A 15,124-nucleotide genomic window follows, 5' to 3' on the forward strand; every position below is an offset into this window, starting at 1 on the left:
GATTTTTGGATCGAATCGGAAGATTCAGTTTCAAATGTACGAGGAATTTTGTCGAAAACTTTTGAGAATTCGATGGAAAATGTTTTTCTTTTGTATCTTTTTGTACAAAGATTCAGGGCAATGTGCAATTAGAACAACCATGAAAAAATAGTTCTTCAAATTCGAGGTCGAAAAATAACGGAGCAAACGGAATGATGAAAAAAGTAAATTAGTGGAAGCATGGAGAAGTGTCGAGAATCAACAAACTCGCGACAAAACTCTACGAAAAGATTTACTCTCGAGTTTCCATGTTAAATTTTTGATAAGAGGAAAAATGCATTATTTCAAAACCACAAGAGTCGAAAAATCGTTTTTTCTATGTTATCGAAGAAAGAAAATATCCTGAAATGTATTTTCGACTGAGAACCGTTACGGGTTCCCCGAAAATGTTGGGATGTTGGTCAGCATGTCATATGGTCAATGGACAGTGGTCGCGTGGGTGGATCAGAGCGAGGGATTTCCGCAGATGCGAAATAGAAACGAACGGAGATGCTGCGAGAATCAACCCTTCCGTAATAAGCGTAGAAAGAGGGGGCACGCAGGCATCGCTTTTTCTTTCCTCCTCCGCACGTCGTCTCTCTCGATCAAAGCCCCACGTTTTGCTCCATTGTGCACACTTGGCGACTGTTCCTCCACAAATGCATTATGCATCGTGACGCGTGGTCCAGGCTAACGGTACTCGTCTCTACATTTATATTAGAACGTTATAGCCCCATAGATCGATAACTGTGAGGGTTGAAAGGCTGCACACGCTGAGTCGATGCATTTTCAACCTGGAAATGTGAAATGTGTGTCAAACAAACATAGCCACATCGAATCGTCAGGATCCACGTCCAATCGTTAAGAAAGATCGAATTATTTCATCACTGTTAATGCATTTCTATGAGACATTATCAGATCCTGATTTTTCAACGAAAATTCAGTTTCTCCATCGCAACGAGCAGTGAAGTTTGACTGGAATTGACGAATTCTCAGAATCGGTTATTGAACGATCAATTTTCGAGATAATGAAAAATTTTCAGTTTTTCATTTTCGATTCGCCGAAATTTCTTCAGTTTTTCAACACTTTTTTACATCCTTCCCAGTTGCTCGTCAACCTTCGTTTTCGTCTCTAATCTATGAGCTGGACTTAAGAATTGGAAGGTTTAATCTAAATACCACGACGACGAAAAGTCACAGCATTGATAATTCGTTGCTCCAGAATTTATTTGGGGTTCAATGTTTTTGCTCGACGAATAATCGAGCGATAAAAGTTCAGCAGTACGACTTTCTGTCTTCACGAACGTTTCTCTCGAAGCCTGAATCACTTCAATAAATTAATGAGGCGAGTAATTCATTATCGATCAAGAATAATAATACGAGAAAACGTTGAAATAAAAATCTGAGCAAATTTCGATGAATCAGGAATAAGAAAATGTAACTTTTTACTTCTCATGCAAAATACTTCAAAATGTAGCTGAAATTTTATGCTTCAAAATGACTTTTTCTATATTCAGTTATTTTTCTTTACCAACGCATGCTTTTGAACACGCCTTAATATTTTTTTTTCAAAAAGGATCGTCGATCGAGAAATGACAAAAATATCGATTTTCTTCTATCGCATAAGACAGAATATTTAATGAGAGTTAACAACGATGATAGTCGGTGAATTATTTTTGTACAGTTTTAACAACGTGACTCAAATCGTAAGCTCCACGAACGCATTTGATCTTAACACCCGGGCAATCCTTGAGTCGTCCAACGCGGCAGAGTACGATGTTGTGTTCTTGTAGATTGTGCCCGATGCCAGGAACATACGCAACTAATTCTTTGCCAGTCGATAACCTCACGAGCACGCACTTCCGGTTCGCTGAGTTTGGCTTCTTCGGTTTCTTTATCAAAGTCTTCAGTACCACGCCCTTGGCGAACGGCTTGCCGTCCAGCGGGCCCTTTTTCGTTCGTTTCTTCACGTGCGGACCTTTTCGGTGCATTTGCCACAAGGATGAACCCATCATTCGCATCTGCTCGAATCCTGCAACAATAATTTTTATGAAAAAAACCATTTGAGCACAAGCTTACAGAAGTCGGCGGCACGACTCCGCTTTTTATTTCCCTCAAACTTCATTCTGTTTCTCATCACACCGTTCACAGTATCATCCAAAGATTAATGACCCTGGGATTCCAGTTTATTTCTCTACAAAACGTTATGCGAGTTTGTGGAGAAAAAAAATCAGAAAAAAGCAAAATTAAATTAAGCCTCACTGCCAGTCGATAAATTGACAATGATTCCTGACGTTTCGGCCCATTGGAAATCATCTTTGGACAAAAAATCGTCCTCATAGCTTTTAGTTACTGGAGCACTCGCTTCATCAAACGAATTTCCTCGCTCATGACTTCGAAATCTTTGTTTCGATGCATAAAACAAAATAAGCACCTCGTCGAAAGTTCAAGTCGAACAGCTAATGAGCATTTACACGACAACAGATTCATTATCGTTTTCACACGTTCAAACGAAATTCTCTCGACATGAAATTTGCCCACCGGCGATGTATTACCACGAGTTTGGTAATAATGTATAATGGTCTTGCCCAATGACACAGATAACGGAATCACTCATTAGTAATCTCTATAAAATCGTGACGTGCTCGTTCTTTACGCAATGTTTAACATTAATTGAGATTTTCTACTGCAGGGGCAGCCAAGGTCGACGTTCAAATATTCTAAGGCTTCGGTAGGATTTTCCACGAGCTATTGACCTGGGGAACATCGTCAGGAACCGTGGGGGAGGCTTGTGATTCGGAGGGGAGTATGAAAATCGTAAAAATCGTGATTTCGATCGGTTCGATGGGGGCCTGAAAAAGATTTTACATTCGAAAAACAAACTCCCGTTGGATTGCGTCACGATGAAAGGTGGATGAACGAAATTTTGGGCGGATCAAGAAGCCGAAAAATCAACAATGAAAATGAAACTGTTAACGATTCACTTACGAGAAGAAGTTTACGGCCGAGTACTCGACAGTGGAAAAAAACACTCCCCGAATTGGAGTCTCGTGACAACGAGCACGAACCATGGGATTAAGGAGGTATGCGAAAAACTGCTCAATTCTCCGGAGCGAGGGAAAAGGAGGGAGAAAAAGGCAGGAAAATTGAAGTACCGGACCAGGAATGGGGAAAAATTTAGAGGGTGAAAAAGAGAGAGTGAGTAAACAGCCGAGAAGAGAAGGAGAAAAAAGAAAAAGATAAAAATGCCAAAGAAAAAGGATAAACGAGGAAGAAAGATGGAATGAAAATGAAAGAAATTTCTCACTCTGGGACTCATGTACATCTAACGGTATATACCGAGAAAACGGGAGAACTCTTTCGCAAATAATCTTACCGGTTGGAACAGCAAGGAAATGGTCGAAAGCCATTCGAGTTGGGAAAATGGGCAAGTAGCAAACCGCCCGGGGGTCGTCCTTCCGAATATCAAATATGACGAGAGTTTGACATCTCTCAGGACCCGAACGAATAAGATAGAAAGAGAGATCTTGAGCTTATATGACATGCGACAGCTCGCCAGGACTCGGCTCAATCTTCTTTCTCGCTGGTGCGTTCTTAAGCTTATTAAGTAACATTGTTGCGAGGCAAAGTCTCCCGCAGCACAGTCGGTGGTCAGCAACCGCCGTTATTGAATTTTTTTTTCTTCTTTTTTTTCATCTCTTTTTCCATGTACGCAGTGAAAGAGAGAAATACAAAGTGGACAACTCTTTTGTAATGGTGGCTTTTTAGAACTGAGGAAAAAAAGCATTTCGACGAGACGCGAAATTCTGGATCAGCATCTTCAGCCCGAACCTACCTGCTCGATTTTTCGCATAAACCTTTTTTTTATTTTATTTTCTGCATCAACGCTCGCACAGATTTACGAAATAGATGAAACCTCGGGCTTCATTCTTTCGCACAGTTCGAACGAGATTTAAGATTTTTCAAACGATTAAATCAACGAAAATTTAGGCACTTTGCGCGAGGCCATACGACGAAACGATTGTCGAGATACGTCACTTCACGAAAGTTGTATTTTTTATCCCTCACGAGCATGCCCTCAAAACGATTTTTCACCACGAAAGTTTGTTGTTCACTGTCAATTTTGATATTTTTGAAAATTTTCGACGCAATTTTCCAAAAGAAACTCGACCTGCCGCGTCGCACCGGTTCAAATTTCGTCATATTCTTAACCCGATCAATCGAAACTCCTCAACAAAAGTTGTAACGAGAGAAAAAAAACGTAATTCATATTCGACTGATGAGTTCGATCCAGTTGTCAACGAATGCAAATGATCTGAATGGCTGAATGATTCGAATCGAAAAAAATCAAGAAAATGAGTGCCCTTGGCGAAGAGTACTCGACCTCGAAAACGTTGGACGTCGAGCCCTCCGTAATTGGCTGCTAGAAATTCGTCCACTGCGCAACACAGGCCAACACTTCGCCTTCGAATCAACGATACAAGCATCAGACCCCACCCGGAGAAAACAAATTCGTTTTTTATAGTAAGGAATACATTATTTTTCAAGAATTTTCAAAATATTGAGCCGCCCATTAGAAGCAGCATAGTATTTTTTGAATCTTGCTATTTTTCGTCCCTTCAATTCTAAACAGCTTTATGTAGACAACGAAAAGTGATGAGAGCTACATTTCGTTTTGTTTTCGAGTGTCATTCGTCACGTCAGACTAGCACTTACTGATCAGTGCAAATGCATTGTAAATGACAAATTTTCACCGTCAGCGTAGTAAATTCTGTGATAAATACACGAATATACACCGAATACGTGTGACATTTGACCATAAATATAGTTTTTTTAGGATTGCCCGCGCATACTTAACAATATAAACATTTGAAGTGACTGAAAAGATTTTTTACTATGCTTACAGAGAAAAAGACTCTCGAGTCTTTCGAATGAAAGGCATGGGCATTGGTCTTTTTATTATGGTGGATAGAAAATTGTTATTACTGCTCTTCGAATAAATGCTGGATGCTGCAATTCAGTACGTACATACTGTCCTTTAGTACTTTTCTTCGCCTCGTTTTCACGACGCTGAAGTTTGCAACGTTGGAGTCCAACGAAATGAAGGAAAAAAAACATTTGTAATTCACCAATTTGTTTATTTCACGAAGTATCGGTGCAGGTTGAAAAAATACAAATTGCAAATTCGACAGGGAATGAAATTGAAGAATTACTAGAATTATTGGAGTTTTTTTTATCATTTCGTTGGACTCCAACGTTGCAAACTTCAGCGTCATTCGTTTTCTCCGTACAGAGAGAACCAGAAAAAGTATCAAAAATAAGAGGAAAAAAAAGGGAAGAGAATAAAGAAAACGGAGGAAAAGCGTAAATTTCGCAAAGTTTTCAATAATAATACGTTCGGCTCGTCGCTGACGACACCATGCCCATTGTTGTTCACTTGGCTGATTGTGTGATCTGCGTTCGAGTACACAGGCTTGACCCTCCTCGCCGCTGACCACGGTCCGTCAATGCGACAGATGTCTGAAACCTGGCACACTGCGGATAATCCGTCCTAACTTAACTAAGCCAAGAGGACCAGCAGAGAAGACCATTATCCTTCGCTTGTGAAGCCAACCCTTTTATGAATTCTCGACGCGATCAATGCGCAAGATTACATTGCGAAAAATCTTTCTTCCTCGTTCTCTCACTCGTCGACAGTAGTAATGTACGACGGTTGCGATGCTCCATTGTTGTGTTCACGTGCACTGTCCTTATTTTCCATTAACCAGCGTGTAGCTGTTGATGCATTTGATGGCAAACGCAATACTTAGAAACGACCACGAAGACTCAATTTTTGGCCCGAGTTGACGGATGCGAATCCACTTGGCAATATTACCGATTCGCTATTCCTCAGTCACCCTCGAAAAATCGCTTTCGAATTCCTTTTTTATCCTTCGAATTTGAGAACCTAGGAATTCTTAAGTTTTGTGCAAATTTATACTCCGGACTGGTCCTGGGGCGAGTTAGTGCGGTTGGCAGCTTTATAGAAACTGGGCAAATTGCAGTCATTTTTGTGCCTCGATGTCTGCGGGCCTTTGCATGAAATTCTGTCGAATGGAATCGGTGCAGTGGTGCTATCGGAAATGGGGGAGCTTCCGAAAGAGTTGGAAAAGAACGAGCGACGTGAGAAGTGGACTCAACAGGGCGGAGGTGCGTTTGATATTTTTTTGAAGACAAGTTGGGAGGCTTCTCACAATCAGAGACTTTGCTATGAGGTTTTAAGCAGCCGATTATAACCTGTGGAAAGGGTTGACGTTCAACGAGCAGTCTTATCTTCGAGATTTCAATAATCCCAACCAGTCGTTCTGGGATAATGGTGAGAGTGTCTATAAAGCAGATTCGGAGTTGGGAAACAGTCGGCTTGTCACTCGGCCCTTTATTTAGCCGATGAAATACGATTTCTCAATCCTCATTTATGGGAGCTGGAGTTAGCGAAGCACCTTCGCTAATTACTATTTATTTCCTGGCTTTTTCGTTTCGAGGAAAAAAATGGGAGTCACGGCTCAAGAATTGTCTCGTTCCTCGAATTCTCGGGACTGTCCTGAAGCGGGGGACAGCTTTTCAGAGCTCCCTCGCACGCCACCGTTGAGCAACGAAGCGTCATTAAGAAAAAAACGAATGAAAACCTCCGCACTCATTGCCATTGGTCCGCGCAATGGGAAAAAGTGATTTTTTTCCAGCTGATTTTCTCTGGAGCTTCGTCTCTTTTTCCTCTCCGAATTGTATGCGCCGACTGGTCAACCGCAAATGGACGTGTCACCCCTTCCGTAATGTTCCCACCGATTTCGGCCTCCTCGACACAAACGGGCTTCTCGGTTGCTCGCTTCTTTTCTTGAGAGTTCTCCGGCGCCGCCGTCTCCGCGTGCACGATGAGTCCTCCGGTCATAGGCATTTCCTCTCATTTCTCCACATAAACCTTTAGCATCTTTCCAATTCCATAGATCCACGGACATGCGGAAGAAAAGAAAGAGGTGAACTGTCCCCACTTTTACGAGACAGACGCGTTTTTATTATACCCCGTGTCCGGAAAAGCTTCGCCGAGATTCTGCAGCGAGCCAAAGTACTCGGCTCTCAGTCGCTTTCTTCTCTCTCGACGATCTTTGGAGCTCCCTGTGTACGAGGACCGCAAGCATCGGAGAGCATCGAGTTCTGTTTTCGCTGCCGGACATCGTAGAAACGACCAACTGTCGCTGTGTATTCTCCAAGCTGGGGAAAAAAATACACAAAAACGCGACGAGAATCGCTCTTAGCAAATTTCAATCCCTTCACTCTCAATCCCAGCGCCCACTCTTTACTTCTCGAGGATTTTCTCCCGATGACCCCGGCGGACACCCCTTTTTCAGATTCAGATCTCGAAACTCGAGACGTGTCACGGGACTGCTTAGTTGGCCGTTTCGCCTGCCACAATAGCAGCACGACACCTTTATATGAGGCGGTTCAAGACCAATCTGCGGGACTTGATGCGCGCATTTTTTTCCCTCGTAAGATAAATGGACGGGAAATCTCATGGGAATTGGACAATTTTTTGATTAATGACTCAATTTCGATGGGGAAGAATGTAAATATTGTCAGAGTCTGCGAATTTTAAATCGCTTCTACGCTTTATTTTCGTATTCTTTAATTTACCGATTAAAAATTCAAGATTTTGCAAATTTTGTTTTTTCAACTTGTTTTGCTGGTGATGAAAAAATATCGTTAAAATTGCGAGTAAATCTGTCAGCAGATTTTCCTCCACAATCTTCTCGATCGGTCTTTACTCTTTACGGATTTTCATGAGGAAGCTGAGTTTTTTTAACGCCCCAGAAGCAATCTCGTCTTTCTATCGTTTTTCGGAGCCCCGAAGAGACGTGCCAACCTGGGTAAAGAGCTCTAAAGATTTTTATCACAGTTTCATTGTAACACGAGACAAGTAGCTTGCGATCTAAGATTGCGATTAACGTATTGCGGCAAAACAGCCGAGTGACCGCTCACTTCGAGTGCATCAACGCCTGAAAAAATGGTTTTTATTCTAGTAACTCGAAGCAATTGACATTGATGTTTGATGTTTTTTTTCGCATGGATTCTCAGTTTGAATTCCGCCAGAAATTGCCAAAAAAACCTCGAATTCTGTTTTGAAAGTTTGACCAACGAAATATTGTTTCATTTCTTCGCACTCTTTTGTTTCTCATGTCTCAGACATCTTAACTGAAATTAAATTAGTCAATCATTTCTATACTTAAATTCCTCAGCGACTCGTCTTGAGAGCATTTTATTCATTAATTAACAAAAATGAGCAAGGCTTCGTCACGGGAATGGGTCTTGAGAGACTAACGAGTGCCTGACGATAATATTACTCAATATCAGATAATAGAGTGTCAACGATTTCGTACCAAACACTTTGAATTAACAATAGAGTGATAGTGTTTCCGATTTACTTTACACTCTCGATTCAAACTTTTTCTTTCGTATTCTAGCTAAAAGCTTTCTCATGAACGGACAAATAAATCTGCGACCATAAAAAATTTGCAGCAGTTCAAAAGCTTGTCAAATTTACTTTGTTTGACGCTCAGAGCAAATGATTTTTCAATAACTTCAAATCCAAAATAATGAACAAAATTTGATTTAATAATCAAAAATCACAATGTTAAGGAGGTTGAAGCGTATCTTATGTTAAAACTATTTTCCAACTTTGCACATTAACATTTTTTAAACAAAATGCTTAAGACAGTATTAAACTTCTGGCGGGATATGCCGATGATTCACCGTCTTGAAATTGAGATATTTATTGTTGAAGTTTGCAATTTTTTGAAAGCTTCCATAAGAGCCCATGTTTAACCTTGTCATTTTCAACAATGAATATCTCGATTACTAGGCGGTGAAACCTCTCCAAATTTTTCACACATAATTAAGCGCTATTCAAGAAGATTCACGTAAATTTTCAATTCATTAATTTGGAATAATAAAATCTAATGTATTTTTCGTATGATGTCCTATATATATCGCTTCAACTTCCTTAATCCATAACCGAGTATCGTGTTTTCCAGAAATTTGTAATAACTGTTTGATGGCTGTTGCGGTAATTCAATACATGGAGAAAGAGTAATAAAATGATAAATGAAAATTTGAAGCGAGGCTGAATATGAAAAAGGTTCATCAGCCAGGAAAACCGCATTGCTTGATTATAAAATGAGTGGTTTTGAAAAAATAGGATTTAGACTGTACAAGAGAGAAAATTTTGTGCAATATTAACAAATCGTACAATTATAACGAAGATTTTAAATTGTCATCACTCGCTTACCTCGAAATGTTTTGGTAAAACATTGTTCTGTGAGGTAGGATAAATTTCCTGTGGAAGAAGACAGAGTGAATCGGATTAATGACAGTTGTTCGATGATGCAGATGACTGAAATGTTCATTTATTTCGTCGACAAAAAAATCGAGTAAAAAAGTACTTGTTGAAGTTTATTCCGAACGGATGAATACCGGTAAGTCATAGTAAAACAAATTTGAGGTTACAGATTATAAAATATGTGTTCAGTGACATGAGAACGTAAGATTTGCGGTTTCATCGATTACCTCCGAGAGATCTGCCGAGTAACGTCGAAGTGATGCTCGAAAAACTTTTAGCGATAAAACTCATATTCAAAAATAATAAATATTATTTACGGCAAAATACAATTCCCGTGGACGGAACGTCCACGAATATTTACATTCTAAGGTCGAAACCGATGTACGACATCTGCAGTGTAATTTTTAAAGTATCGCTATATTTGAGCGTCGGTAACGAAAATCATGATTTTATAATCTGTCGGTAAAATGCATTGACAGAGCTTTTCATTTTCTACATGTCCAGTATTTTTTTTTTTTTTTTTCAATCGATATTTCTATTGTCACATTCTCTAAAATCACCTTCAGCAATTGAAAAACAAATTTCTCAGCATGAAGAGTGCGATCAAAATTAAAAAAAAAAAAATTTGGAGAAAATAATCTCAAAGTCACCTTCCAGCAAAAATTGACTACAGTGAATCGTCTATGACCAAAATGATTAAAAACGAATAATCTCGTTTAATAGCGAGCTAAAGTAGCATTCATTTTTAAATAAACATGTAAAAAAATAAAGCATTAAACGAATTCGTTTTTTCGTAAATCGCAATAGTAGACCCGGTCTCGAATCTTTCCGATCAGGCGGCCTGCTGTTATCAATCAAAGAATTACGATTAACGAAAAGTTTCAATTAATGTAAGAATAAAATCATCCAGTCTTCAAATTCGACCACTATTTAATTGTCTAATCAACATGCATCTAATTCGCGAGTGTTAATATATGTAAGGTCAAGTTTCCCCTCATTGAATGAATTCAGGGATTCCTCGCCTCTTTTCATTGAATAAATGACTGATGAATAACCAAAAATATTAATATGTTTCTACTGTCATTTTGATATTAAGATGATGGATCAGTCGGTAATCACACCTCGAATTTTTGAAATTGAAACTCTTTGACATCGTTCGTCCGATTAAAATAATAAAAATGTCATCGTACGCAGCACGATCGCAAAAATCCGATGACATTTTTATTTTTTCGATCAGACGAACGATGTGGAAAAATTTTCTTTTCAAAATTTGCAGCTATCTCTCTCACACTCACGGTTGTGATTACCAACTGATCCATCATCTTAAGGAGTTTCGGTACAGTCGATACAATATGTTGTCATGTTAAGCCATGTTAAGAAAAAAATTCAATAAATAAATTCAAATATGTTTTAATAAATTCAAAAATTAATTTTCATATATACAATAATTCATAAATAAATAATAATTAATATTCAATAATAAATTTTAAAATAAACAAATAAATTAATCAAAAAAATTCAAAAAGTTCAGAATTTTATAAAATTTGGTGAACACATTCTTTAGTACCAAATTCGACGATACATATTTTTTTTTAGATTTTTCTTCTACACCTTTCTCGAGTAATTGAACTCGAAAGATCACGTGTATGAGCATATCGTTTCAATATATATAAGTATACATTCCGGGCATGAGAACTTTGCTTTAATGCTTTATTACTCGATAACTATGTAGAATAAAATTTCGAAAAAAAATGGAGCTTTTGCACGTTATGTTGAAAAAACTTATCACCAAGTTTTATAAATTTCTTAACATTTGTTAACATTTATCGAGACTCCTTAATATCTATGAGAATATGTATTTTTGCATTAAATTTAATGACTCTTTATCCATGAAGATAAAGAAACAAAAAACTATAGTAAGCATCAGTGAAAGCTGTGATGTCGAATATGAGTGTTCATTCGTAATGGGTCAAGTTTTCGGTCCTTGGGATTTCGGGTATGAAGTTTCTTTTTGCTAATTTCCGGAAAACTCGTCAACAGAAAGGGCGAAAAATTCTTACGTAATATTCAATTCAATGGGCTCTAATTTTTGTCTTTTTCAGTCCCGAATGAAAAAAATGCTTGATCGCGCTGACTATGGCAACGAAGTAGTGATCGCTATAACTTTCATTCCGTGTTTGATGAAAAATGCATGATTTATAATATTGACCGGGACTCCCGGCAAGTGTACAAACGACAATTTTTTTCTCACACGAGCGTATAACTTGAAATTGACCCATAATGGAAAAGTTAGAGCTTTCGCAGTCGTTGCTATCGAGTTTTTTCGAAAAACAAACGGGGAATAACGTTCAGTGAGAGTGGATCAGTGGTGAGAGTTTTTTTAACACATTTCCGTACAAGTACCTGCGAGGCAGTTTTTCAATCATGAATCGAGTGAATTTGAAGCTGATTGTGTACGCTCTACATTTAGCAACGATATTAGCGAGCGGTAGAGACTTCCCAGTACTTCAAGAGCGGCCGGACGTCGCTTTGACGATGGTGAGTCGACCAATGTGCACCTTTCGATGTCTCATTGTACCTGGACTCAATTTTCACTGATTAAATAAATGTTTTAGTTGCGAGAGCAAATGAAATTAGATTGAGGGGGCTCCTGCTTTAAAAAGTCAGAAAAATCGCTTGTTTTCGGGAATGTTTTTGGACAAACGGAAATAACTCAGCATAGCGACCTTTTCGGTATAGCTTCAAGGATATTTCAAGAGTGCAAAAACATTGTTTTAATGTGAGAAATACTAGTTCGTACATGGTTTATGCGCAAAGTCTAATTGTCGAAATTTCTCAGCTGCGTACAACGCGGAGATCGTAATTATTGTCTGCAACGAAAGTTCCAAATATTTTTCCCATTTTCATGCATATTTTCCTTCCGCATGTGAACCTATGGAAACCCGAAAAAATTGCGAAATTCTATATTTACAGCACGTCGTTACAAGCGATATTCTTCTTCTTTAGAAAATGTATGAAAATGAAAAAAAATTTGGGTGAATATCTCGAATCGGGGCTGCAGCTTGAAACTGCATCAATTTTTTTTTGAGTATTCGTTCTCAGTAAACAATAGTATAATATATCATTTTAATGAGAGGGAAAACTTCCAGCATCATAAAAAATATAAAAAATCAACACCCAATACACCAGCTACCAGCCCCAGTGGCGAAAAGTTATTTCAGCGATTGATCAACCTTCGAGAATCTGCTTGTGCGTCGTCATCGTACTTAACGTCATTGTTTTTAAATATGTTTTGCGACGAAACTTTGGAGCGGCTGGTCTCGACACTGTTCGGCTCATCTGTAACTCTTGCCTCCCCAGAGTACCGGGGAATACGGGTTCACGAATATATTTAGCCTGTTTACTCTGCTTCGTCGTAACGGTACAGGCCCTTTACCAGGGGCAACTGGCAGCTCTTCTCAGCAAGCATGTTCGTTATCCGAACATGAATAATGCAAGAGATCTCGTCGAGTCTGATCATGCGATTTACGGACGCTTTGAGGATTCTGCAATCTTCAGCAACGAAGTTTATGGCGGACGTTTCATCGGTTACGATCACGGCTCAAGTAACTGTACGGATATCGTGGCCCAAAACTCTTCGATCGCGTGTGTAGGCTTTCGTGAATGGCTTGCAGCCTGGGCCATTGAATCTAAACTCCACATGTCCAAACATCCGGTCGCCGAAGTTTTTTATCTTTTGGCCGAATCGAAAAAATTGGCCTTTGGAAAATCGCTTGAGTCGACACAATTTTTATTACGCGCAGTCTGGTTTGTACGATTACCATAATAAAATCGCTTTCAGGGACGCAGCTCGCAGGCTCGCCGAAATGGAAAACGAGGACTCCGGTGACGAAGCCAGGGTCTTGACTCTCGCCGACTTGAATTTCGCCTTTGTAATATTCGGCTTTGGAATGGCATGTGCCATCACGAGCTCCCTCCTTGAGATATTGATTGGTAAAGGGAAGAAGCTACTCCGGAAACGTCGTCAAGTACATTTTCAAGGTCGTCCGAGATTAATTTACTGAAAACAACGACAAAATACAGGCACCGATGAAACCTGATTGTCGCACGGCTTTTCTCACCTTGAACACAAGCAACAAATCACGGCAAATTCAGCAATCGAGTGTGAATTCGATTGTTAAGGAAGTTGAGGCATTAGAATGAAAATGGTGTCACCGCTTTTAAACCGATTGCATCTTATAAAGTGGAGTGTAAAAAAAAATCAGTTAAATTTTCAGACAGTTTAGGAGCGTCGTTGCTGAGAAAAATCAATAACAATTTGGGCCAAATAACATGTAATCTTATGGAAGTCAAGACACATTCAGTGATATCTCCGTTAAAAATGATGCTAAAAATATGAAATTTTTTGGGCAACATGTGCAAGGCTTGCCGAATAATGTCAATTTTTTTCAGATTTATTAGGAGATTTGCTGAGATTATATTAATAATAAACTGTTTTCCGTGCAGTTTTTTGAGGCTAGGATCGTCACTGTTCGTGTTTTCGACTGAGCTTTCACGAGTTTTTCGTCTTTTTTCCCCAACTTTTCTTTAAAGTGTATGCAACATTGCCAAACTGTAAACTGGCCTAACTTTTGAAAGGTACAGGTCATCACTTTTGGGTAAAAAAAATGACTGTACAACCTCAACTTCCTTAATCAGTGTGCATAACACTAAATCTCGAAATGAGGAACTTCCAAGTTGTGCTAAACGACCGGAAGTGCGTGATCACGTCTGCGAAGGTCAAAACTTTTTTCTCTAAATTCTAACGCGACACGAATGTCGCTTAAGGAGTTTCGGTACAGACGATACAATGTTGCCATGCTAATCCATGCTAAAAAAATTAAAAAATTCAAAAAGTTCAGAATTTTATAAAATTTGGTGAACATATTCTTTAGTGCCAAATTTGACGACACAAATTTTTTAAGATTTTTCTTCTACACAGTTATCGAGTAATCGATCACTAAAGTTTACGTGTATAAGCATAGCGTTTCCATATATATAGGCATACATTCCGGGCATGAGAAATCTGCTTTAATGCGTAATTACTCGATAACTAAGTAGAAGAAAATTTTGAAAAAATTTGAGTTTTCGCACTTGATGTTGAAGAACATTATCACCAAATTTGATCAATTTCTTAATATTTTGACTTCTGTACCGAAACTCCTTAACCGGTTGACTGGTATTGGATCATATATGTACAAAAACAAGTCGGGCCCATTCTGATTTTGTATCATATGTGTACATATTGAAATAACTTTTTCAATTTTCAACCGATTTGGACAAAAATTGGTATACAATGGTTTTTTGGGTCGCTGAGTCGATTTTTGAACTCAATTTTCACCTCACTACCCTTCGAAATGGGGAAAATCGAAGGTTGAGGGTGAAATTTTTCATTTTTTCAATGGATTTTCATGCTATATGACGAGAAAATTTTTAGTTTTTTATCACACTCGACTCTTTCATCGGAATCAAACGAAATTCGCTACCCCCGAAAAATGTGAAAAATAAGGGTTCAGGGTGAAATTTGTTAATTTTTCACTGCGAAAATTTCATGCTTTATCACATGAAAATGGAATCAGCAACCTTGAAAACCCTCAGAAATAAATTATCGTGATTTTCGGTAACATATTGGCTCGTACCAATTTTGGCACAAAAACTGGAAAAAAGCTCACCAGTCAACCGGTTAAGCTCTCGCACCTC

The 15,124-nt window shown here is 38.8% G+C and overlaps 1 protein-coding gene across 1 annotated transcript; it reads right to left on the reverse strand.

The window, feature by feature from the left end:
- Window positions 1-1,622: 1,622 nt before the first annotated feature.
- tko (technical knockout) lies at window positions 1,623-9,758 on the reverse strand. Its single transcript, XM_043428816.1, has 3 exons — window positions 9,613-9,758; window positions 9,335-9,382; window positions 1,623-2,050 (listed from the first exon to the last, which is right to left on the reverse strand). The coding sequence occupies exons 1-3, from the start codon at window positions 9,674-9,676 to the stop codon at window positions 1,689-1,691; spliced, it is 474 nt and encodes a 157-aa protein (XP_043284751.1). The 5' UTR covers window positions 9,677-9,758; the 3' UTR covers window positions 1,623-1,688.
- Between the last annotated feature and the right edge of the window lie 5,366 nt (window positions 9,759-15,124).

The sequence above is a fragment of the Venturia canescens genome, chromosome 9 (genome assembly GCF_019457755.1).
Source record: "Venturia canescens isolate UGA chromosome 9, ASM1945775v1, whole genome shotgun sequence".
Lineage (NCBI taxonomy): Eukaryota > Metazoa > Arthropoda > Insecta > Hymenoptera > Ichneumonidae > Venturia > Venturia canescens.